The 24,241-nt window shown below is 39.4% G+C and overlaps 2 protein-coding genes across 6 annotated transcripts in view; one reads left to right on the top strand and one right to left on the bottom strand.

Annotated features, from left to right (window-relative positions):
• Nucleotides 1–24,241, bottom strand: part of PAPLA1 (Phosphatidic Acid Phospholipase A1) — a 131,086-nt gene that overhangs the window by 94,623 nt on the left and 12,222 nt on the right. The gene's annotated exons all lie outside the window — the stretch shown is intronic.
• Nucleotides 1–24,241, top strand: part of LOC114351977 (uncharacterized) — a 54,665-nt gene that overhangs the window by 22,544 nt on the left and 7,880 nt on the right. For both annotated transcript variants that reach the window (XM_028303375.1, XM_028303374.1), the window contains exons 5-11: nucleotides 10,672–10,772; nucleotides 13,595–13,759; nucleotides 14,662–14,784; nucleotides 16,229–16,351; nucleotides 16,856–16,985; nucleotides 17,809–17,932; nucleotides 18,398–18,549. In XM_028303375.1, coding sequence (XP_028159176.1) covers nucleotides 10,672–10,772; nucleotides 13,595–13,759; nucleotides 14,662–14,784; nucleotides 16,229–16,351; nucleotides 16,856–16,985; nucleotides 17,809–17,932; nucleotides 18,398–18,549 — 918 coding nt within the window. The remainder of the gene's footprint in view (nucleotides 1–10,671; nucleotides 10,773–13,594; nucleotides 13,760–14,661; nucleotides 14,785–16,228; nucleotides 16,352–16,855; nucleotides 16,986–17,808; nucleotides 17,933–18,397; nucleotides 18,550–24,241) is intronic.

Here is a 24,241-nt window from a genome sequence, read left to right as displayed (position 1 = left end):
AATAGAAAATAATAAAAAAAGAAAAAGGTAGCCCTTATGGGGCACTTTACATGTCTCCTTATCTTTTGGGCCCTACCAGCGCTTCGAGACAAATATATGGCAAGTGCTGAGAAGAAACGCCGGAACAAACTCGTATGTGAGTGCGCGCCGTCGAATCAGAAATGAGGAGATCCGCAGGAGAACCAAAGTAACCGACATAGCTCGCAGAATTGCTAAAATCAAGTGGCAGTGGGCGAAGCACATAGCTCGTAGAGACGATGGCCGTTGGGGCAGGAAAGTTCTCGAGTGGCGACCACGGGCTGGAAGACGTAGCGTGGGCAGGCCTCCTACTAGGTGGACCGACGATCTGGTAAAGGTCGCGGGAAGAGCCTGGATGCGGGCAGCGCAGGACCGTTCATTGTGGAAAACCTTGGGGGAGGCCTTTGTCCAGCAGTGGACGTCATTTGGCTGAAACGAACGAACGCCGTTGTCAGTGTGTGCGTGTGGCGCGTGTGCGCCGCATACGTATTGGCGCGCTCGCATACAAACCGCGCTCGGTGCGTTTTTATGAAGATGACCTACTCATTTATATTTACTCTGCCCTCGGTATCCTCTGGCGGAACTACGAAACTACTATACCTACCTCCATTGTGCTATTGTCGTTAAATGCTAATTTTCACTCAAGTTCACGGTTAATTGTTAGGATACGTTACTTGTGACGACAAGCAGTTAAAACTGGCATTAATCAACGGAGACAAACAACTCGAATGGTTATAATCATACGTTAGAGTATTTAATCTTCTTTGGTGATAACTAAGGTTACAAGCCTGGTGATAGAACTAACGATCGTATTCACAAATATCACTATGAGGTCTCACAGTGCGCGTGGACGCACAGGGTGACACACGACCCATTAAACCAATCACAAAGCTCTATTCAACGCTGTGCGTTCGATTTGCTGCTTCACTTAAGCATCGTTTGTGAATACGGTTGTAAGATACTAATCAACTAATGCAATAAAAAATCTTTCTGTTAAAATTCATTTAAATACTACCTACAAAAATAGGAAACTTCTGGCTCTTAAGGAGCTTTTACATCGTACGTACGTATTTTGGCTTATTTACACATATTAGGTTGTTAAGTAGGTAACTAGATTTTATCTTACTTTTAAGTGATTAATTGCTACATGCAACATACACATACACAGAATTTAAGTAGCAAGTCGCAAGCAAAAATTAAGTTAATAATTAATATTTAGTTACCTACTTAAGTACTTAATACGTGTAAATCAGCCTTTAGAGACAAACTTTTGTTTGCCTTACTACCTCTTCGATATAACATAATTAGGACCGAAAAACCACAAATTATTGTTACTATTTGGACATCAAGAGCTAAAGTCACTGACACTAATTTAACGTCATACATGTAACTCATTTTTTAGGGTTCCGTACCCAAAGGCATTAACTTTTAAATTATTTTGATTGTTTTATCAGTGGTGTGGTAACATAGTTTGTTGCAGCGCTTCTTCCCAGCACTTGCCAAATGTTTTTTTTTATCCACAACGAGGAAGCTCTTGGCCTGTATCTCACCTGATGGTAAGTGACGAGCAGGCCGAAGGTGGAAGCGAGCTTCACCCGGAATCCTCAACCACAGAGGAACTGGCTATCTTACCTGGTTATGTTATTATGTTGGTCTCGAAGCATTGGTAGGGCAAAAAAATGAGATTTGTAGGGGCTCTTTAACACCATTTGGCGATATGTAAGAACTAATTTAATTTGTCTAAACAAATGATTATTGATTTTAATTCTGAAGTAATTGGAAGTAATGTTTTCAGACTTTTTACTGCACCATAAGTACGGAACTCTCCGTACACGAGTCCGAATCGCAATTGACCGGTTTTATGAATAATACCACAATACAAACATGAGTCTCAATGCCGAAACATTGCAAACCGACAGGTGTCAAGCAACATGTGGCAACGTGGCTATGCGCAAGCGCAGCTGAAGAATTGTAGCGTTTATTTTCAGCAGCATAAAGTTCAGTACTGTGTGGCAGAGTAGGATAGGAATCAGGGAAGCTTGTAGCCTTTATTTTTAGGTGCATAAAGCTCAGTCTGCCGTGATTCCTAGGTCTGGGAATAGGATCCTCCCTCTCCTTTGTTCGGTATAGGACAGATTCTGGGATTGGACAGATTCGTGGATTCGGCAGATACTGGATTGGACGGATTCGTGGATTCGGCAGATTCTGTGATTCGACGGATTAGCTATACGACAGAAGTACAGGTGTAAATAAATACATTAATTACTTTGTTTTAAATAAAAAAATTATCTTGCACAACCGTTTTTACCCGACTACGGCAAAGCAAAAGGAGGGTTATGATTTTGACAGGCTATGCATGTATGTATGTATTTGTATGTATGTATGTATGTGTATGTATGTCACTGTAACTTCTAAACTACTTGTCAGAATTCGACAAATGACATATCATTAGAAGCGTCTTAATTGTCCGCTGATTATAGGCTATATGGGATTTCCCAAATCTAATGTGGCGCCCTCTAGCGGAGAAAACATACAGAGTAAAAAAATAATGTAAGGATAAAAATGGTATAAGAATCCGATAAACAGATTAGTGGGAAACCATCTCATACAGCTAGATAATTTTGAGAGTTGGAGCCACCGAAGAAAAGGAAGATAAGAAATTTGGACATAGGCCCAACCAATAAATATGTCGTGTTTGGTATCATTTGAAAGCGCTTTACTTGTACTTATTACTAGCATTTGCTTGTGACTATACCTGTATTCATGGGCTGATTGCATATAATTCACATCTTTTGGTTCATAGCTTTACTACTTATTAGTTCATCAATTTATAATATGCGCCACAAATACACTTTAACACCAAAATAGTACAAATAATAAAAAGTAAAAAAACTAAAACCCAACTACGACAAAAAACGACGCTGAAAAAGTATAAAACAAGATTTTCAGAATACTGAAGTGAACAAAGTTGCTAATGTAGTTGCAAAGTAATTTTCGTGTTTGGAAAGGCGTAGTCACACGTTACATATACCTACCTACCGTAGCACTTTGACAACGTGTGACTGCGGTTTTCCAAACATGAATATTACTATACAACTACATTAGCAACTTTGTTCAGTTCAGTATTCTGAAAATCTTGTTTTATACTTTTTCAGCGTCGTTTTTTGTCGTAGTTGGGTTTTATAAACAATCGAATACACTTATTTCATTCTTCAGTGTTGCGGTAACAACCCCCCCCCCCCCCCCCCCCCCCTCTAAAAACTAAACTGTTAGCTTGAAAAATCTGTAAAAATTCACAATAATAGTAGTTTTATGAACTTTCAAGGAAAACTATAACGGTTAAGATAGATTAGTTAGTTTAAGAGTTAATAGTCGTTTAACTCATGTATTNATCGCGTAACAAACATAGAAAAAAAAAAAACATACGGGTCGAATTGAGAACCTCCTCCTTTTTTTTGAAGTCAGTTGATAATTGATGCGTGTACTGATTAATGTAATTAACCACATGCAAAGCTTTGTGAATTGCAACAACTATAATTTATTATCCAAGCTCTAAATAATCGCTACTACGAGTAACTAACTGATNACTGTTAGCTTGAAAAATCTGTAAAAATTCACAATAATAGTAGTTTTATGAACTTTCAAGGAAAACTATAACGGTTAAGATAGATTAGTTAGTTTAAGAGTTAATAGTCGTTTAACTCATGTATTATAAAATTTCATACCTTATTAACAAATCCTTAGAAGAAAATATGAAAAGTTACTTTAGATGAAGTAATTGCTTGCTTTTCAAATATATTGTGGTAACGACGGACAACTACGGAACCCTACACTGCGCGTGTCACGACACGCACTTGGCCAATTTTTACTTTACTTAATCTTTTTGAGCACGACTGTTCATTTTCTGTCGTATAGCTAATCCGTCGAATCACAGAATCTGCCGAATCCACGAATCCGTCCAATCCAGTATCTGCCGAATCCACGAATCTGTCCAATCCCAGAATCTGTCCTATACCGAACAAAGGCTCCCTCTATCCATTGATATCATAAGAGGGGATCACCACTCTTCCCGTGGATGTCGAAAGAGGCGACTAACTACGGAGGAATTTGTGGCATTTATTTTCAGGAGCATAAAGTTTAAAACCGTGTGTCTCCGGTAAAGTGGAGAAGGACCACCACTCTTCCCGTAAGCGACTATGGGAAGAAATGTGCGAACATCAGGGCTCCCCAACCCGTCTTTCCAGCGTGGGGAGTTTAGGACAAATCCTCCATTTGCCTCTAGTTAATTGGAGGGTCTGCTCCTGCAGGTCATTTAGTCTCCACAGCAAGAGCAAGACACTTATTTACCTGAGGCATTGATGGATTTGTCTTACACTCTCCACTCTAGCTAGACTGGTTGAGGAGACATAATGTTCACATATTTGTCTCTTAGTCCCCTCTTACGACATCCACGGGAACAGTGGGAGCTATCCTATTCCACTCTGCCAGATGGAGATTTTTGGGGGTGGCCTTAGTCCAGCAGTGGACGCTATTTGGCTGAAACGAACGAACTCTGCCAGAACTAGAATACCCAAAAGCTCTTACCAGATACACTAAGAATACAGCAAATCTTACCTGAAACAGAAAAAATACAAGAATAAAAATCACACTCATACAAATTATAATCATGCATAATGTATAACACCGTCACTTAGACACTCCGCAGAGTACAAAGTCATAGGGCCCTCGCCCACGGCGACTTTTTGTAGCGATGCAGTCGCGCTGCTGTAGCGCGTTAGTAGGGCGTTGGCATCACTTCTGAAGTGCGTTGCAAATGCGACTAACGCGCGTTAGTAGCGATGCTGTCGCTCGTTTACGAAACGCGCGACAAAAAGTCGCCGTGAGCAAAGGCCCATAGTCGGGAGATAGTTTGATCAGCTTCCATTTGTATGAAGAATCAGCCGATACTAAATCGGTGTGATGTGCGCACCTCCATACATGTTCATACTGATTAACAACCCGACCAGACAGACTATCAGCTGACCAAAAGTCTGCAGTCTGTTTAACCAAACACAGTTAAACATGTCAGTCCAATGTCAAAATGTAAACTTCTCAATCAACAATATGAAACAGATGTGGTTCGTGAATTTAAATAATAAATAAGCATAACTAATTCACAAGCGTTTATTATTCAAAATGGATGCAAATATAATGTATTTTGGTGAGCAAAATTTTACTTGAAGGCTAAAGAACCGCTTGTGAATACGTATACCGAGTTTCTTGCGCCGCTTCTTCTCAGCACTGGCCCATTTATTGTCCCGAAGCAGTGGTAGGGTTAATACTGGAACGTATAAGTGCTTTTTCAAAGCCCATTTGCAAAAATAAATGAGTTTAATGAGTATTTTATCTCACACTAGCTGTGCCCGCGACGTCTTACGCGTGAAATAGTTTGAATAATATTTCCCGTATTTGCAACATTTTTCTTTACTGCTCCGCCCCTATTGGCTGTAGGGTGATGTTCATAGCCCAAAGCCTTCCTCGATAAATGGGCTATCCAATACAAAAATATTTTTTCTAATCAAACCAGTAATTATTCTAAAAAACTGTTACCTACTACGTTACTACTTCTACTACTTCTTCTTCTAACACCAGGTTCGCCGGTAGGGATGCGCAGTAGCTGATAGGGCTTCCTGCTGAAAATCAGTGTTGGGACATCCTACAAGGTGTCCCAACTAAAACTGAGCGGGCGCCCTATTAACATTCATTTGTCTTTTTCGTTTTATTTTAACCATTGTATTGTGTTGTCATAATGTGTGTTAATAAAGTTATTTATTATTATTATTATTATTACCAAAGAGCTACCATGTCCCAAGGGCCATGAGGCATATTCTGGAAGCGTTCGAACTGGTGCCAAAATTTTTCGGATTGATGACAGCTTCATCATCAGATCATTTAGTCTCCATTGCAGGAGCATGACCCTCTAATTCACCAGAGGCAAATGGAGGATTTGGCCTACACTCCCCACGCTGGCCAGACCGGTTGGGGAAAAACAGATTTACCGATTTTAGTGATATAATAGTACCTACATCTCTTCTTTAAAATACATAAAATAATCGCCATTCATTGACTTTTAAGCGATACGAAGTTCACAAGGTCAGCTAGTAACAAGCAATATAAGCAGACCACCAACTTTTAGATGGCCGATAGTTGAGTCGTGCTATTAATTAGTATGGAGACAGCGTTGCCAGACGTCCCGATTTTTAAATCAAATTTAAATGTCCTGCGCGGGACAGGCTCAGTCCCGCTTTTCGGAGAGAACTCGACCGTACGTGGCGTACGTACTAAATTTGATTTAAAATTATTATTTTTTTGTTAAAATACATTTTCTATGGCTACTTTTGCTATCGATTGTCACGTAAACGTAATTTTAAGTCAAATAAAAAGATAAATATTTGAAAATCTTTGATTACATACGTTTTTTTACTATGTCCCGCTTCTGAAGGAAGAATCCCGCTATTTTAAAAAGTACCAAATTCCCGACTTGGCAAAAAAAAAACTGGCAACGCTGATGGAGATGCATGAAAGTGCGCAGATTACACCGATTTGGTATCGGCCGATTCTTCACACAAATTAGTCAGGTCCAATTATCGGCCAACTAAAAGTCGATGGTCTGCGCTTAGGCTAAAACCACGATAAATAAAAACACCATTTTATTTTTTTACCAATAACTAACTGAATGATCAACATATTATTATTGCTATGCTAAACCAGTTAAGTTACAAAACACGTGTACGCCATTAATAAATGGGTAACTGTCATCATGACGTATGTACACCCGGTGCGTCAAACTTTACATTTGCTCTGCCAATGTAGCTGTTATTACGTAGTGAATAGAGGAGATTTCAAGGTCGAAAAGTGCTGATTTGTGTACGTAATGATTATGACAGAAATTTCGAATTAATTTGTAAGTTAATAGAGGTATTGCCCTGAGGGCTTAAGCTAGTGTTGTAAATGACTTCGAGTTTTTTAGTTAGTTAGTCTCTTTGATTATTTTCATACCATTGAGTCTTTTGAGCCTCTTCAGTTGGAGTTTTTGTAATTTTGTCTATAGCCATGCCGATCTTTTGTTCCTTCGTAATAAAAGTGACACAATTTATTAACTTTGTGATTAATTGAAGACGAATGATGCTTTAATTTGTTGACTTGAGTTAGGGACTTGGAGGACTCACTCTTTCCAAGCTCTTTAAAAAGAGTATTTTTAAAAATCTGTTTTAAAAGACGCAGTAACATCTTTTTTAAAAGACTCAGACTCAATTTCGTTGATCGGACTAAGTGACAAGTCTTTATAAGGAGCTGATCCTTTCTTCAAGAAATCCGAAAGTCCCATTAATATAAAACTTCAGGACTCAAGCCCCTAACAACACTAGTCATGGCGTAGTAATAACTACAGGTTATACAAACGATCAGAAATATCGGTTTGTTGCGCAAATAATCATCGAAATAATAATAGATGTGAAGCCATTTATACCTGACTCGAATGCTAAAATAATAGTATATTGCGGCATGGAATTTACAAATGAGTTAATGTCAAAAAATAATTACTACATAAATAACGTAATTATGTGTATTGAACCTAATCCCTATTCTTCTAGTAAGATGTCGTAAGCGACTAATAGGCCAGTAGAATTAGCTTTGAAGTCGGAAATCATTCCTACTAAAGATTTTAGTGCTTTATTAGTTATAATGGCTTCATTAGTTGCCCATAAAGACTCTCCTAGGTTTTCGACTTCGACGGAGTTGTGCTTAAGTGGTGGGGGCCCCCGAAAGGCTTGGGAGCCTACGGGCGACGAGCTATTGGACGTGGAGAGGGTCATTAATTATACACATATTTTCTACTTTGCCGAACATTTGCACGAGAACGGTTTGTTCAAAACATATGAATTTGGTCTTATTTAATGCAGGATTAAATGCCCTTTAACCGTCAGGAAGACCACTTTTCGATAGGGTAAGTCCTTTACGCGGCATAACCGGAAAACCGAAAAAGCGCCCCTTTCGGGGGCCCCCACCACTTAAGCACAACTCCGTCGAAGTCGAAAATTTTTGTGTTTAATTCTACTGGCCTATAAGGGACAAATATGCGAATTGCGAACATCAGGCCTCCCCAACCCGTCTGGCCAGCGTGGGGAGTGTAGGACAAATCCTCCATTTGCCTCTGGTAAATAGAGATGCACGATACCAACCACGATATAACGACATAGGACTTTTTTTCATTTGACATGGGAATTTTAAGGAGATTTATGCTTTGCAGTGTGAATAACATTTCCTGTTCAGAGGAGAGGTAGAGTTAAAGGAATTCATACAAATAGTACAATTTCGTGCACGATTCTTTACGAATGTTTCCAAAATAATTCTCTATCGTTACAAAGTACAGTAGAAGTGGTTTTTTTCGTGTTTTTTAAAACCTATCGTTTTTTCTCAAGCGAACACCTTTCTGGCAAACCACAGACTAATTAGAGCGTAACATTATAAGTTTATATAACGCACATTCACTTGGACAAGGTCACTCGTAGGGTTGCCAGGTGAAAAAACAAAAGAATAAGAACACTTTATTCAGCATAGAAAAAATAAAATAAAAATACAGTACATACATACTTATAACATTAATCTATATGTTACGGTTAATGTGATAAATTGAAAATTATTAATAATAACCGGTTATTATGAATAATTACCGACAGTCGCGGTAAAAGTGATAAATTAATCACATTTAACAGTGATTATTTAATAATTCAACCTTAGTACTAACAAATTTCTTAAAAGAGAACAACATCTTGTGTACGTGCTCGTGTACAGCCAAACTTTTGAACGTTTTGATATCATATATTAATATAATTTGGCATAATGAGTTTGGAATGTTTCTTGCATAATATTACTTTTCCATGATGCCTATAACATAATGTTTTGATTTAAAGTGAAAAATAGGTTAAGGTGCGGCGGGGGGGGGCCCTGGGCCACCCCCTAAGCCGCCCATTTAGTTTTATACACACATAAATGACCTCATAATAATCACATTAACCAAATCATGCGGTAATTATTCATAATAACCGGCGATTATTCATAATTTTCACATTTATCACTTTGACCGTAACATATACACTATGCTGAAGTGGCGTCCGCTCAGCTATATTCGCGACATAGCAAGCGCCATGTCGAGAAGCTGGTTTTCAGCGGGAACCATCATACGATGAGATTGCGAATTGCGCGCCCTCTTGACCGAGACCATATTGAGGCTACCAGCCAAGAAGGCGCGCAAAAGCTGGACTCGGTGCTTAATTGGCACATTTACCCCAAGAACCGGACATAACTCTATTAATAGCTAATCGTAGATTTATTTAAGTTAATAAACCTTTGTTTTGTCACCTGTCATCCCCTTTGCACTGGAGGGAAGTCGAACTTTAACTTCGAACTCCTCCTACGTTCTTCTAATTAATTTCGTTGCGAGTCCAATAACAATTTAACTCTCCTCCGGGACAAACTTGACCTTCACTGGTTGGGCTATTGGCGGTCAAGCTGTAGATCCTAGCTACACGGGAGTTGCAGCGGTGACATGTGGAAATAATGAAGTCTAATACCAATTAGATTGATGGTGAATGACCACATTCAAAACACTTCTTTGCTCCGATCCAGCCTAACAAAAGACGGACAGGCCAGACGAGAAAATATTGCAACCTGGTAACTGGCAACCCTACACTGGGTACTTGCGGTCATGACATTGCATTACCGGCCATAATTGCTGGCGATTCCGGGTTGCGCGGGTTCGGAGTTGCTAAGAGAGAGGCGGTGGAGTTTGATGCGATTTTCGCCTTTAATGCATTGTATCGTGTTTTGTGAGGAACTGTAGGTCCCTGAGAGGAGAGCTGCCGATCACCTGGAAGGACCAGAAAGAAAATGCCCTGTGCCTAAGCAGCTCTCAAAGCAGGACCGTTCATTATGGAAAACCTTGGGGGAGGCCTTTGTCCAGCAGTGGACGTCATTTGTCTGAAACGAAGCAGCTCTCAAAAGGGAAAAAGGCGGTCGTCGCGTCCTGCAAGGAGTACTCATTAGCAGTTGCCGATCGCATAAGCAAGAAGCATGCCTCTAAGGCGGCTACCTCACAGGGGGCACCCTCCGTGGGGAGGCACTTAACAAAGTGAGTCGCAGACGCGCACTTGGCCGCGCTTTGGAGGGAACCGATTGCGGCAGATGTGCGAGGTGAGGTGAGATGTTAAGCCATTGAAAGAAAGAAAGAAGGAAAGAAAGAAACATTTATTACGATGAACATCACTTAGTTAATGACAAAGAAGGTATACGGAAAAAAGACAGAAATAACACATAAATATTACAAGGAAATAAAAAGTGAACTGAGCAGTGCCTTTTCGCAACAGCGATGCCCATCGCAATGGGACCCCACACAGCATATGCAGTGGCCCACGGTGGGTAAGGCTACGACGCTGGTTTTTTAGTATGCCTCATGCCGAGTTGGTACCTAACCGCATTGGTAAGCCCTGTGTGCACCTCATATCGTGGATCCCATGTGGTTTCATCCCGTGTGGTTGAGATCAAATCTCAATCAACTAACGCAGTCAACTTTTTTTACTCAAATCAAGGAGTACCTAATATTATTTTTGTCCCCAGGTGTAAACTGGCGCTCGAGGCACAGTCTTCAGCCCAGCAGTACGGGAAGAGGAGACCGAGCAGTCACTGAGGCTCTTTCGAAGCTGCTGCTCAAATACCAGGTATGCTCTACCCAAAGGATCAAATTGTTCATCTACCAGTAATATTATAAAGAGAAAAGATTTGATTGTTTCTATTGAATAGGCTCCGAAACTACTGGACCGATTTGAAAAAATAATTCACCTTAGAATGCTACGTCCTTGATAGAAATAGATGCAGGTTCCGTTACCCCAGGATTTCTCAAACTTTCGACTCCACGAACCCCCTGTTGTCGCAAATGGATGAGATTTTAAGAGTGATTTTGGACAATTTTAACATTACGTTTTTGTCGCGAACCTCAGCCATCGAATGACCCCACTTTGAGAAACCCTTTTTTTTTTTTTTTTTTTCGACTGGAAAATGCATGAAACTGCATACTCACCAGCCCGGGGGAGCCGATGAGTTATGTGGGGCTCTCCTCGCCTGAAGGGCAAGGCCTACCCACTAAAAACCAGTCGGGTCCCTCTGGTCGCGCTTAGTGGGGCAGTATACGAGTCGAAGAATCGTTCGCGCGTCTGCCCCCACGCAACAGCCGCAGCCTCTCTCTATAGACCCCTTCAGTGGGGTCCTCTCTCCAAAGCGCGCGGGGACTCCGCGCGCACTTCGGGCCTCAGTGTTAGGAAGCGGACGCCCCCGCGTCCACCTCCATGAGGCTAGCTGTTCGGCCGGGCTCGGATAGCGCCGGCTTAGGCATCTGCTGTGGCTGAGGGCAATCTTTCGTCCCCAGCATGTGGTCCGCTGCCTTTCCTACCGCTGCACAAAGTAGGCAGCGGGGTTCTTTGGCGGGACACTCCTTTCTCTGGTGCCCAGACTGACCGCATCGGAAGCAGAGTTCGCTGCGGTCGCTGACGTTGGCAGCACATTTGTGGGCGACATGCCCGTCGCCCCAACATGACACACACCTCAAAGGCCTCGGTTTAAGCAGTGTAATTTGTACCGAGGCCCATCCAATAAGAAGCCGGCGGATACCTGCCAGCTGTTTCGCCGTTTTCGACGGTACCCGCGCGATGACACTGCGGGTGTCCCGGGTTCTGCTTATTTTGCCCACCTTTATTTGCTCTGGTGGGCACCCGGTTTTGGTGGAGATTGCCGTCGCAATGTCCAACTGTTCGATGGATTCATCCAAACCGGACAGTCGGATATCTTCACTTTTAATTGGTCGCCTTATTGCAACCACTTCCGCTGGAAAAGCAGGGACAGCACGAAGGGCAGCGGCCAGCCTATCCGCTTTCTCCTCCACTCCTGGACCGGAAAGGACGAGGAGCTTTGCTGCCGTCTGACCTGGCTTAAAACGAAGTCCTTCTGTTATGCCCAGTTGGGCGAGATCCACTATCCGAAGGGTTGTTCATGAATCTTCTGATTAATTTCGTTGCGGATCCAATGAGAGTTTAAATGTACGCAGGACAAACTTGACCTTCACGGGTTGGGTTTTTATTGGCGATCAAACTGTAGATCCTGGCTGCACAGGAGTTGCAGCGATGGCTGGCAACGAGAGGTGGAAATAGCCCCTATACTAGTAGGAATTAAGGCCTTTTCAGAACGTGTTACCACAACTCCGGAACATCTTTGCTATCACGATCTGACTAGGTAACATCCTAGAAGTTGCAGTGGTGGTAAAGAGAAGTGGAATTAGTCCCGTATTCCCGTATCTGTACAGACGATCATCACACAAAAACACTATGGCATTTGATGTAGTTTATTATAGTAAGTAGTCCAATCATTAGTATTAGTAGATCAGCACACAATATTCTCAAAATATACAATCCATTTTGGGACACAAACAGCGTCAAAACACAGTTCATTATAACGTATCATTGAAGTTCACCGCGACATTGATCCAAGGCTCGTCATTCGCTAGATAATGACATTATACATGCTTATGCTAATTATAATATAATGCATAGTTCGCGTGTTTCGCGTGTCCGATTGTCCACAATACTTCATACCAACAAATAGAAAAAAATACAGTAGGTTCACCTTTAGGTAAAGGTTGACAGTTGACAGTGATCCTCCGTATGCAGTCCTTAAACAGTTGACTAAGCAGTGGCATAGAGCAGCCCTGGACCGGTTGTCTTGTTGCACCAGGACCACAACACAAGGATAAAACCGCTATAAAAACAATCGGTTTAGGGGAATGGGGGTCCCCAGAACCCACAGACGTAAATACGGGAAATAGAAGAATTTAGCTAAACGTTTTAAGTTTGTTTTTGACTAGATATACGAGTATAATGATAGCGACCCTACTGAATCAGTGTATAAGCAAACAATGAACAATAAAGTCTGCCTTTCAACACATTTGTCATACATAATTTACGGCATGTGACAAGACTGCTAAAATTATATTGAACAGGCTATACCAGACGTTTACATTATTTTAGATCCGTTATTATTACAAAGTAATTTGGGAGGAATAAGAATAAGAATAAGAAATTTATTCATAATGTTCATTACATGTCAAATTACCTTTACCGTGGTAGGTGGTTACCTTCAAGAACCTCTCACATTCTTCTGATTAATTCGTTCTAAAACTGCTTTATCCCGGAACTACTCAGCCTTCCTGGCTGTACAGGAACGGTGGGTACGAGATTATATATTTTACTACGTGAACCTACTGTATCGCCTTTTGTTGTTGTTGGGAAAAGTCAGATGAACTCTATTTTAACAGTTTATGGGATTGGGAACAGTTAGGATCATGATAACTATGATGAAAATTACTCAAAGAAGTTTAATCGGGAACAGCTGGTTTAACCAGGATCCACAAGCCAAGAAAACCCAACCAGTTCAGACCATGTTTGGAAAGGTAAACAGTCAATATACCAGAAGTCTAATCAAAATTATTTCCCAGGGTGTAAACTCGGATGCTAGCGGCGACGGGACCATGCGAGCCTTGGCATCAGCAGCCAAGCTGGTGCCTTACGACAGCGCACTCTTCGTGGTGACAGACAAAGGAGCTGGTGACCCTCAGAGGCTGCCGTTGGCTTTGAGGGCACTGATAGAGAAGAGGCTCAAGGTATGTTGGTTGGTGGCTTATCATCGTCATTTCAGCCACAGGACGTCCTCGAATGATTTCCAGATTGACCGGTTGGTAGCGGCCTGCATCCAGCGCCTTCCTGATACCTTTATGAGTCCGTCCACCTTGTGGGCGGACAGGACATCCCACTGCGCTTCCCGGTCCTCTTTTACAACTAATTAAAGCTGGAAATTCATTCACAGTCAGTTGAACTGACGAATAACCAAAAAATTTACAGTGTACTTGGAATTTCAACTCAAGATTTAGGGGGATTTCACACACACGGTCAAGGTTGCTAATGTTTATTGACTGTTAATGGAACTTAATAATTAACATGAGTATGAGAATTTTAGTACCGAATTAGCAGATCATGCGAGTATGGCAGTAAATCACTTTTTGTCCAAACACGATAAATTATATTTATTAAATGATAATTTTAATGCATAAGTAATTCCGATTGTTTGTCTTTTTGTCTTCTATTACCTTTTTACATTTAAACCACTGGACTGATAGAGATAGCGTGAGATCTAGAAAAAACATAAGATATTTGGAAGTGAGCCATGCCAGCAACAGTTTTCTTTTCTATGATAGACCGAAATTCAGACGTAAAACCGCGGGCAAAAGCTAGTCAAAGTTTTTGAATAAGACTACAGGTGGAAAGAAGCTAATATGATTTTTTTAGTTCCATTTTATAGTTCTTGCAAGTTGCAACTCATGAACGCGAGTGAGCTTTACTTGTGTGTATACGTGTACATGTACATGCACATTATTGCACATAACGATAGTGTAATGTCTATCAAAACTTTTGAAAAACGAACAGTAGCGAGCCACCACATATGTAAAGCTCACTCGCCTTCGTGAATTCCAACAACTATAGTAAAAATATGTTTGTCTACCCCCAGGTCTACACCATCTGGACGGATCCCAACCACCCTTCGACGGAATCTGAAGCTGAGCTGCAGGAATTGAGGAACGTGTCCCTCCATACAGAGGGAGAAGTGCTTCCGTACTCTTTACAAGTCATGGTGAGTGTGAGATTCGATTTCCATGGGGGTCAAAATTGAAAAATTAGTTTGTAAAGATTCCAAGCCTTCTTCTTCTTCTTTTCGTGTCGACAACAAACCTACACAGTGTCAGCCCAAAACTCCGCCACAAGAGTGGCGTTGTCAGCAGCACTCATCAAATCCTCCTGAGTGCAGTTGCTTGGGCACTCAAGGCATGACATCAGGTGCCTCATCGACTGGGGAACAAAACCGCCTTCTTAACTCTATGGGAAATCCAAGATGTAAAAATTTAGTGCATTAATTAATATTTTTGAAGCCACGTTAGCCGAACGGTGAACGGGTCGGACTAGCCGAATCGAAATCCGAGGAACGCGGGTTCGAATCCCGCCGTCCCTCGACTATTGTGGTGGGCCCACTTGGAATAACTTGTAACACAAGCATATTTAGCTTAATAATTATTATTTATTTATTTATTTTGAACTTAAATGCACAAAAACATTGTACATAAGGCGGACATTTTTCTCCAGTCAACCTTAGGGCCACCAAACTGATAGTAAAGTAATTAATACGACTACGAGGGGCAATAAACTTCAATTGATAGTAAATTTTGCTAGAGAACCGCTATAAATTACGATGTCTTAATTTACACAACAAACTCATCCAATTAAAGATCTAAAACAGAACTAGCCTTGATCTTTAGTCTTAAATTTAATATTTTATTTTGTGGTAAGTTTAATGGATACAAAATTACAAAGTAATAACCGTTTAAAATCATGGCCGCTGCAATATTGAAACTCTGTCTTGATTTATACGGGATTATTTATTCCCATATTTAACTACCGGCGCCCACGACTTCGTACGCGTGGATCCCGTTTTACCTTACGCGGTTTAGATTTTCTCATACAAATGTTTCTTCCCGCTAACTCCCGTTCCCGTGGGAATTTTGCAATATCCTGTTGTAACTAAACTTTAAGTTTACTAAGGTACCTGCATGCCAAATTTCAAGCTTCTAACTTAAGCGGTTTAGATATTTCATACAAAAGGATTTTCCCGCTAATTCCCGTTCCCGTGGGACTTTCAGGAATTCCTTTCTTAGTGCACCTCTACGGTACCTAAGCTGCGTCCGTTCCAAATTTCAAGTGCCTACGTTTAGCCGTTTAGGCTCCACTCCAGGAGCACGACACGACCTCTCTAATTTACCAGAGGCAAATGGAAGAATATGGCATACACTTGACTTGGTTGGGGAGGCCTGATCGCATACTTGTCCCTTAGTCGCCTTTTACAACATCCAGGAAATGATTGAAGTGGTCTAAAAAACTCATTAAAAAAAAACAAGCTGTAGATTCTGGCTACACAGGAGTTGCAGCGGTGGGAACGAGAGGTGGGAATAGTCCCGTCTTACAGCATCCACCTAAACTAATTGTGAATGTAAAAGGTCATAATGCTATTTCACTTTGTATCCCAGGACATGGAGACCTCAAGTAACCTGGCATCAGAAGCGGAGCTTCAAGAATGGGACCCCATGGACTCCATGGTGCCGACGAGGCATGGACGCCTCAATTCCCACATGGATGACGAGAAGTTTGAGGTATTTGACCACAATTTTAAGGTTGATTTACTTACACCCACTTGCAAGAAGAGTTCCTAAAAAATATCATTAATTAATGAGTCATTAGAGTTCAAAGTCATTAATATTCAAGGTCTTAAAATTAGAAAGAGAGAAAGAGATGAAGTACCTAGTTTCGCAATTGTCAACACATTCTTAGCGGAATTGGAGCACTAACTTTGTCCTAATTCGAGCACAAACCATTTAAAATTTTAAAGGGAAAGGAAATCTAGAATCAAAACTTTTCTTTTTGAAAGATGCACAGAGCTTAGGACATTGTGGTCGACATAATCCAGAAGATCCTTAGGATTTTATATGCTTGGTAGCTCAGATTCTGACCTATTCTTCTACTTGTCTGTATGTACTTTAAGCTTTATAAAAACCTAGCAAAAAGCTTAAAGTCCTTCAAAAACCTTCAAGAGCCACTATAGAAGCAAAAATGATATAGAGGACGAAAGCCTCCACTAAAGACTGCCCCATTTGCAGACGCTACTGGTAAGGCGAGGGGGCGGCGAAGCGATATCACTCGGAGTGCCGGTAGACAACGGAGTGACGGCACTCAGAGTGTACATAGAGGGAGCTGTGGAGCACGCGGTGCTGTACCCTCCAAATGACGGTGAGTTTGTACCCTCTAAAGCCCTTTTCCCACGGCAATCCAGTTTTGCAGGATCCATTAACGCAGGATCCGGCAAAACTGGACTGTTGTGTGAACACATGTGTGTCTGTCAGAAATTCGAATTCCAAATTCGAACGGATCGGTTTTTTTGCGGGACTCTCGTGGATGTTCGTGTGAATGGTCCTGCACAAACTGTAGGTATGTCAAACATGATTAAGAAAATTACACTAGATTACTGATGCCTCTGAATTGCGGAAAATCATTTTTAATATGACAGTTAAATAACAGCAGTGTATGGTCATTATCATTTGCAATGATTTGGTGATTGCGAGTCATTTGTGAGCTTCCTACGGCGTAGTGGATGATAGCGGGGATGATAGGTATTATTTCTGTTAGAATACAATACATCATACTGAATAACCAATCAGGTATAAGGGAGTAACATTAGGGAGTATTTCAAATCAGGAGACGATGAAGGTATGTATCATCAGCTAGTTGCATTGCATCTCACTGTAGGAACAAGGGTTCTCACAAGGATCAACAATGAGCTAAAGAATTTTGTATCTATGGAGTTATAATAGACGCTATTTTTCTAAAAATAGTCTAACGATTGTTGTACTGCCAGGAGGCATCCTGGCAGTTTCCCGTCTCAGTCTAACCCTAACGAAAACTAGCATAAGATTCTAAATTGTGCCGTTTCGAATTATCTTTTTCTTTTATTTGTCGGTTGTATGTGATGCCATAAAAAGTATACATCCAACTAGAATCGAACCTTAAGAATATCAGCACAAGAATCATTTCTCCAACACCATTCATTTTTCAGCTCCTCAAATCGACCTCTACAACACATCCTCGGTCAGTGCCTTCTCTCCTGCCTCCAAGACTGAGGGCCTGATGCCCAGAGACGTTCTCCTGGTCTTCCCTGGAGTCAACTTGGAGGAGGACATGTGAGTTTTACCACGAATTTGTCTGTGAATAATACTGCATACTGCATCATTATCAGTTCAGTGACAGTACTGGACGTAGAACTATTTCAAGGATCGCCTACGCCACAGAGCACAATATCCTGTTTTTTTAATCTTTTGAACTTCTTTCTTGGGGTTGTCGGTCCATGGAGCAAGGATGGATAAGACATAAACTTTATTTTTCCAAGAAAACAGGGCGTAAAAATATCTCCAAATCCATAATATTTTCAGACCAGATAGAGCCAAAAAAATAGTCAAGATAGTTTATACTAGTACCTACATAAATCATGTTGTACTATGGGGACACCCGACTCTAACTATACCATGCCAGGGGGCCAGGGGCTCTAGACAAACTAACATTCGTGACAGTTGTTGTAACCACCAGATCAATCATAAGTAGAGCTCGACTTCCTTCCACCAATATAACTCATATCCTTCTCCCACCAGACTGTCAGTGATACCAGCGACGCCAGTGGCCTCCGACGCAGCGATGGTGGGTACATGGCACCTGAGCGTGCGCTGCGACACTTGCGACTACCGTCTTTGTGTGGGTGCGCGCGCGCAACTGCATTTTGGCGTCGAGGAGACAGATCGGCCTGGTGAGTATTTTGAACTCTATAATGGTAATGATAGGGTACTATTTCGTTTTTTTGTGGCTGAGGAATACTGAAGATCACAAATATCTGTATCTGCATTCAACACATTAATATCCCAATTTTTTACGTTTAAAGTTTTAATTTTTGTTTACCATATTAATTAATATTTGACACGGACCATAAGAGATTAAGAAACTAATACATGTAACTTCCCGAAAAGGTTAAAGTAATCCAAAAAATCTTAACATCAAAAAACCCATGGTCTGACCATGGAAAGAACGACTTCCGTGTGAAAATATACTAGTTTCTTACAATAAAGGTGTAAATCTTTTGAAACTATGTATAAAAAACTAATACGCAGTTCAAAGACCTTTTTCTTATCACATTAAAGTAATATACTTATCTAAATTAATTATTAATACAAGTATGTAGCTTAATTACGTTGCTAAGCGCCAAACTTAAGGATTGCTGGACGAATCCGGTATTTTCCAAAAATTCGGTTTTTTGAAGAACGAATAAATTACGAAGAGAAGGGCTCAGTTTTCTGAATGTATTTCAAATAGGGGAAAAATTCACCATAAACATCATCATCAGGACATTTAGTGTCCACTGGACAAGGATCCGTTTGTCTATCTTTACAGCACAAAGAGTGAGCAAGACAGATTGTATCGATAATTCGACACATAAAAATCGATTTAACGAAAAAACTCGCGCCGACTCGTCTCGCATCGCAAAACAGTTATGTATCATAAAAACTCGGTATTATTATTGAATCAATCATCGATTCATCATGTAGATTGTAGACTAACTGCTAATTTATGTACCAAAAATTCATAAAACCCATCAAGCATTTTTCAACTTTATACCAAGGTAATAAAGTCCTCTGTGAGAATTTTTCATTTTCTGACATGTTACAGCACAGGCAACACCACGTCAGAATATATTTTTTGTGGTATTATAGCACTTATTATTACAACTACTAAGATCCCTCTTTAGGTTGATGTGCTATGTTTGTTTTTTATAAGAACCAGTCTAATCTTTAACCAGACTATTTAATATTTTACGGTTTTGTCTGTTTTAATTTCGTTCTAACGTGAATTTTTCATAATTTCATGAGTTAGGTTAGGTTAGGTTAGGATTTTAAGCAAAATCCCTTTTACCAGGAAAGGTAAAAAATATATCACAGGAACTAAAAATAATCTAAGAAAAGTAGTAGGTATTTAGGTAACTGTGGTTTGAGTGATTTGAATGTTCAAAAAATGCAGAACCCGATTCGGTTTTAAGCATTTTGAGATTTTTACACTTAGGCTGAGTTGCACCACCATCTTACTTTAACTTTGACAAGTGTCAAAAATCTGTCAAGCTCAATACAAAAAACACCGGTTATTGTTATTGCTACGGTTAAAATAAGATGGTGCAACTCAAACTTAATAACTTATTTTAGCAAGTCAACGTAAGATCAACAAGTTCAAACAAAATTCAACATAAAGACTAATCAAACCATACTTGTTAGCATTCGCAAATCCGTAATCAAGGAAAATAAAAAAAATACAACAAAACTCCCAAAAAAACTCCAAAGCATTGGGAATGTCCATCCAAATATTGACTGTCAATTCGCAGCGCAAAAAACATGCAAAAAATGGCAAAAAACTAAAAAAAACATTCAACAGTAAATAAAGAAACACTGGATTCTTAAGCAATTGTAATAGAATCGATTTTGCACTAAAAATGTAGTTGATAAGCTGTACAGTCAGCGTCATATACTTCGTGACACTCAAAGTTGCCAAAAAGTTGGCAGCATAACCTTATTTCAACGTAACAAAGACGTGTTTCGAACTTTCTGGCTACTTTGGGTGTCACGAACTATTTGACGCTGACTGTACAACCATTCATGGTTGTACAGTCACAAAAACTAAATCTAGAAATATACTCGTAGGTAATTAGCATATTATTTTGGACTCTATTGCGTTGTGATAAGGTACAAAAAATAAACGTTTGTAAAAAAACTATCAAATATTTTAGTTAGATCAATCATCTCCAATAGAAATATCAGCTTCAATAAAAACTGGCAATTTTATTTAACTACATACAAAAGGAAGTCATTCGCCGTGTGTCTGTCTGTTCGCGATAAACTCGAAAACTACTGAACGGATTTTAATATATTTTTTACTGATAGATACAGTGATTCATGAGGAAGGTTTAGGTTTATAATTTGTCAAGGATAATAGTTTGTATGCCAGGTGTTGGAAACTCTCACTATTTAAGTCTTTCTGTGATAAATTCACGCGGGCGAAGCCACGGGTAAAAGCTAGTTGGCCTATAAAATACTTAAAATATGGGTCATTTGAAAGCAATTACCCAATTTCCTGTAGTCATAAAAATAGAGCAATCAAACCTTCTTGATCTATTTATAACTTCATAAAAACTAAACAAGGAAAATTTTAAAGCATTTACCGACACTATAAAGGTCATACACAATAATATACAGGATGTTAAAATACGTAAAGAAGCCTAAAATTTAATTTTGCACAAGAAAAAGAGTTAAATTACGAAACAGTTTTAGTAGCAAGTCAAAACAGTAAATTCTATTACTAATGTTATTACAAAACAAAACAGTTTAAAAAATTAATAGGTTTGTAAGTCCATCACACATGCAAAATGCTGGAAGGATTCTTATGCATCCCTACATTTTTATAGCATCAAAATAAAATACTGAGATCCTGTAAAATTTTTAAGCAACACGAAGTTGTAGAGCGTTCTTTACTACCAAATAAGTTTTAAAACATGATTTCTTATTCGTGGTAAAAAAAAAACAAAAAAGTATAATCAAAAATAGGGAACATCACAGAATCCAAGCATTAAAAGCGCATGCAAACACCAAAGAGCAAAAATTAAAAAAATAACCTTTAGACGTCAAGTTGACAGCGCTCTTCGCGCCAAAATGCCGACGCACTTTTTCTGGGTCAAGGACACAACCGCCGAATGCCTACACAATCTCGATCGAACATCGCTTGTAATTTTAAATGTCGAACCAAACTCACCGAACGTGACATCATAACTGGTTTTTTTACGAGAACACTTTTGTAAGCGTTAATACCTCCATACAGACCGGCAAGTAGAGCTAAACTATATTATATGTTTTAAGTAGTTGTGATAAATGCTATTTTTCAATATATGCGTGTTGAAAACTGTGCACATTGCGTGAGAAGTGGAGGAAACGTTTAAAAAAAGCACGACAAAGGCAAATCACTGCTGTAATCATGACTCTTGTGGAGGAAGTTAGAAAAAATATGTTTCTTTTTCTTTTGTGACATTTTTATACTCATTTGTATTTTTTCTTAAAAAATTACTTATAATAACCGATTTTTGTTAGATTTATAATTTTTTTCACAAATAACCAACATCCTCAACAATAAACACTGCCAAAAACAAAAAAAAAGCACAATCAAATCGAATAACGTCCGTCAATATTTTTTTAAAACAAAACACAAAAAACTGACTCCCGAAGAGGCAACAACGAAGTCACGTTTGTAAAAAAAAACAAATGCCGCTACAAAATAACAAAATACGATCGCACGAGTGCGTTCAAACAAAACACACGAGGAACTAAGTTGGTACTATCATATAGGTTACATGGTTTATCGGGTATTCGTCATTTGTTTAACTATATCATAATCTTGGGTCAAAGTCCAAAGCAAGCGATGCTACTGCTAGCTATGAGTAATGGACGGACTGCTCAGCAATGTGGCATCTCTTAAGAGTTTTTATGTGTGCTATTTTTCAACAAATAATTATATACTGGAGTGTATGTCTAAAGTAAACAAATATCATAAGTGCGGAAAATACTCGATTTGTTATGTTAATTTTGGTAAATGTTGACATAGAATTTGACGCAGCAATGGCGGAGTGACAAATAAATCAAGTTAGGGATAAAAAAAATAGTTTTTTTTTAACAAAATAATACAGTCAACGTCAAATAGTTCGTGACTCGTAGGTGGCCTAAAAGTTGTTAACACAACCTTATTCAAAATTGCAAAGACCGTTGCGAACATTTTGACTACTTTGGGTGTCACGAACTATTTGACGGTGACTGTCAAATGTTTAAAAAACAAATTAATAATTAAAACCGGTTCCACTACCCAACACAGAAGTATAAACTAAGCTATACCTACCATAACTGGACGACAGTCTTTACGCCATAAAATAGTGTACTATCACAAATGAAACACACTATGTTGATAATAACGTGATTAAAACACTAATCATATTATTTATTTTGACTTCTGAATCAATATAATAAATATTCATAGAAATATTAGTAGTTTGTTCTTTGTACAGCCAGGGGAATAGCTGACTGTCTAAAACCAGCTAAGAATGGGGGCTATGGTATTTGCCCTCACTAATTGCTGTCGTTTTGTATGGAGAATTTGAAAAAAAAATTTTTTTTCTATGTACAAACATTTTTGCGAAATATGAAACTTGATACTTTTTGATAATTCTGTTTTTTTTTTTATTAAAATAAAAAAGCATGTTTTTTTCAACCCTGCTATACAGCCAGGTTCTACATTATAATAATAATTATCATATCATTAAGGTTGGTGGTCTATGACAGCTCATTACATCTGACGTCTGAGACCTATAACCTTAGTTCTTATCAGCCATTGAAGATGGCTTATCTTCTCATCTTCACAGAGGCGGGATCTAATAATATTTAATACTACCGCCCGCGACTTCATACGCGTGGATCCCGTTTTACCCCCTTCATCAATCTTACGCGGTTTAGATTTTTTCATTCAAATGTTTTTTCCTCTAACTCCCGTTCCCGTGGGAATTTTGCAATATCCTGTTGTAACTAAGCTTTAAATTTACTAAGATACCTGCATGCCAAATTTCAAGCGTCTAACTTAAGTGGTTTAGATTTTTCATACAAAAGGATTTTCCCGCTAATTCCCGTTCCCGTGGGAATTCCGAAGTATACTATAACCTGCCCAGGAGTACGAAGAATAATTGTACCAAGTTTCGTTAAAATCCGTCCAGTAGTTTTTGTTTCTATAAGGAACATACAGACGGACAGACAGACAGACAAAAATTTTACTGATTGCATTTTTGGCATCAGTATCTATCTCTAATCATCCCGTGATAGTTATTTTGAAAATATATTTCATGTACAGAATTGACCTCTCTACAGATTTATTATAAGTATAGATTATTCCCAGAATTGTTTTGTCTTTATCATAGTATCGACTTGATAAACTGTGAACCCTGATCCGTGGCACACACGTCATGTTTCCTATTTACTAAATGCCGTTTTCCGCATTCGTATCTCTTTCACTCATTCGGAAAATCTTATAAGAGCGATTAAGATAGGAGAATCTTTTTGAGTCATTTTCTTATGCAACTATTAAATCCTACCCACTGCTTCGGGACACTAATGTGGTCTCTGCTGAAAAGATGCAGCGTATGTAAGTCAGTCGTCACCATCTTCTCAGCCTCTTTCTCAAAATACAATATACGGTGTAAAAAAAACACTGATACGAGATAAAGCAAATAATATAAGTCTTTTCCGCGCTCCAAATTTTTTCAATGAACTTATTTTGGATGAGGAAATTAGTCAAAAAAACAACACTTATAGCGATTTTTTATCTAAGTACAAAGAAAATGACTGTGTATTCTTAATACTTTCCTGGACAGTGAC

The sequence above is a fragment of the Ostrinia furnacalis genome, unplaced genomic scaffold, assembly GCF_004193835.3.
Source record: "Ostrinia furnacalis isolate ACB-3 unplaced genomic scaffold, ASM419383v2 OfSCF1233, whole genome shotgun sequence".
Lineage (NCBI taxonomy): Eukaryota > Metazoa > Arthropoda > Insecta > Lepidoptera > Crambidae > Ostrinia > Ostrinia furnacalis.
The sequence above is the reverse complement of the archived record's forward strand: the minus strand, read 5'-3'. Positions and strand labels throughout refer to the sequence as shown.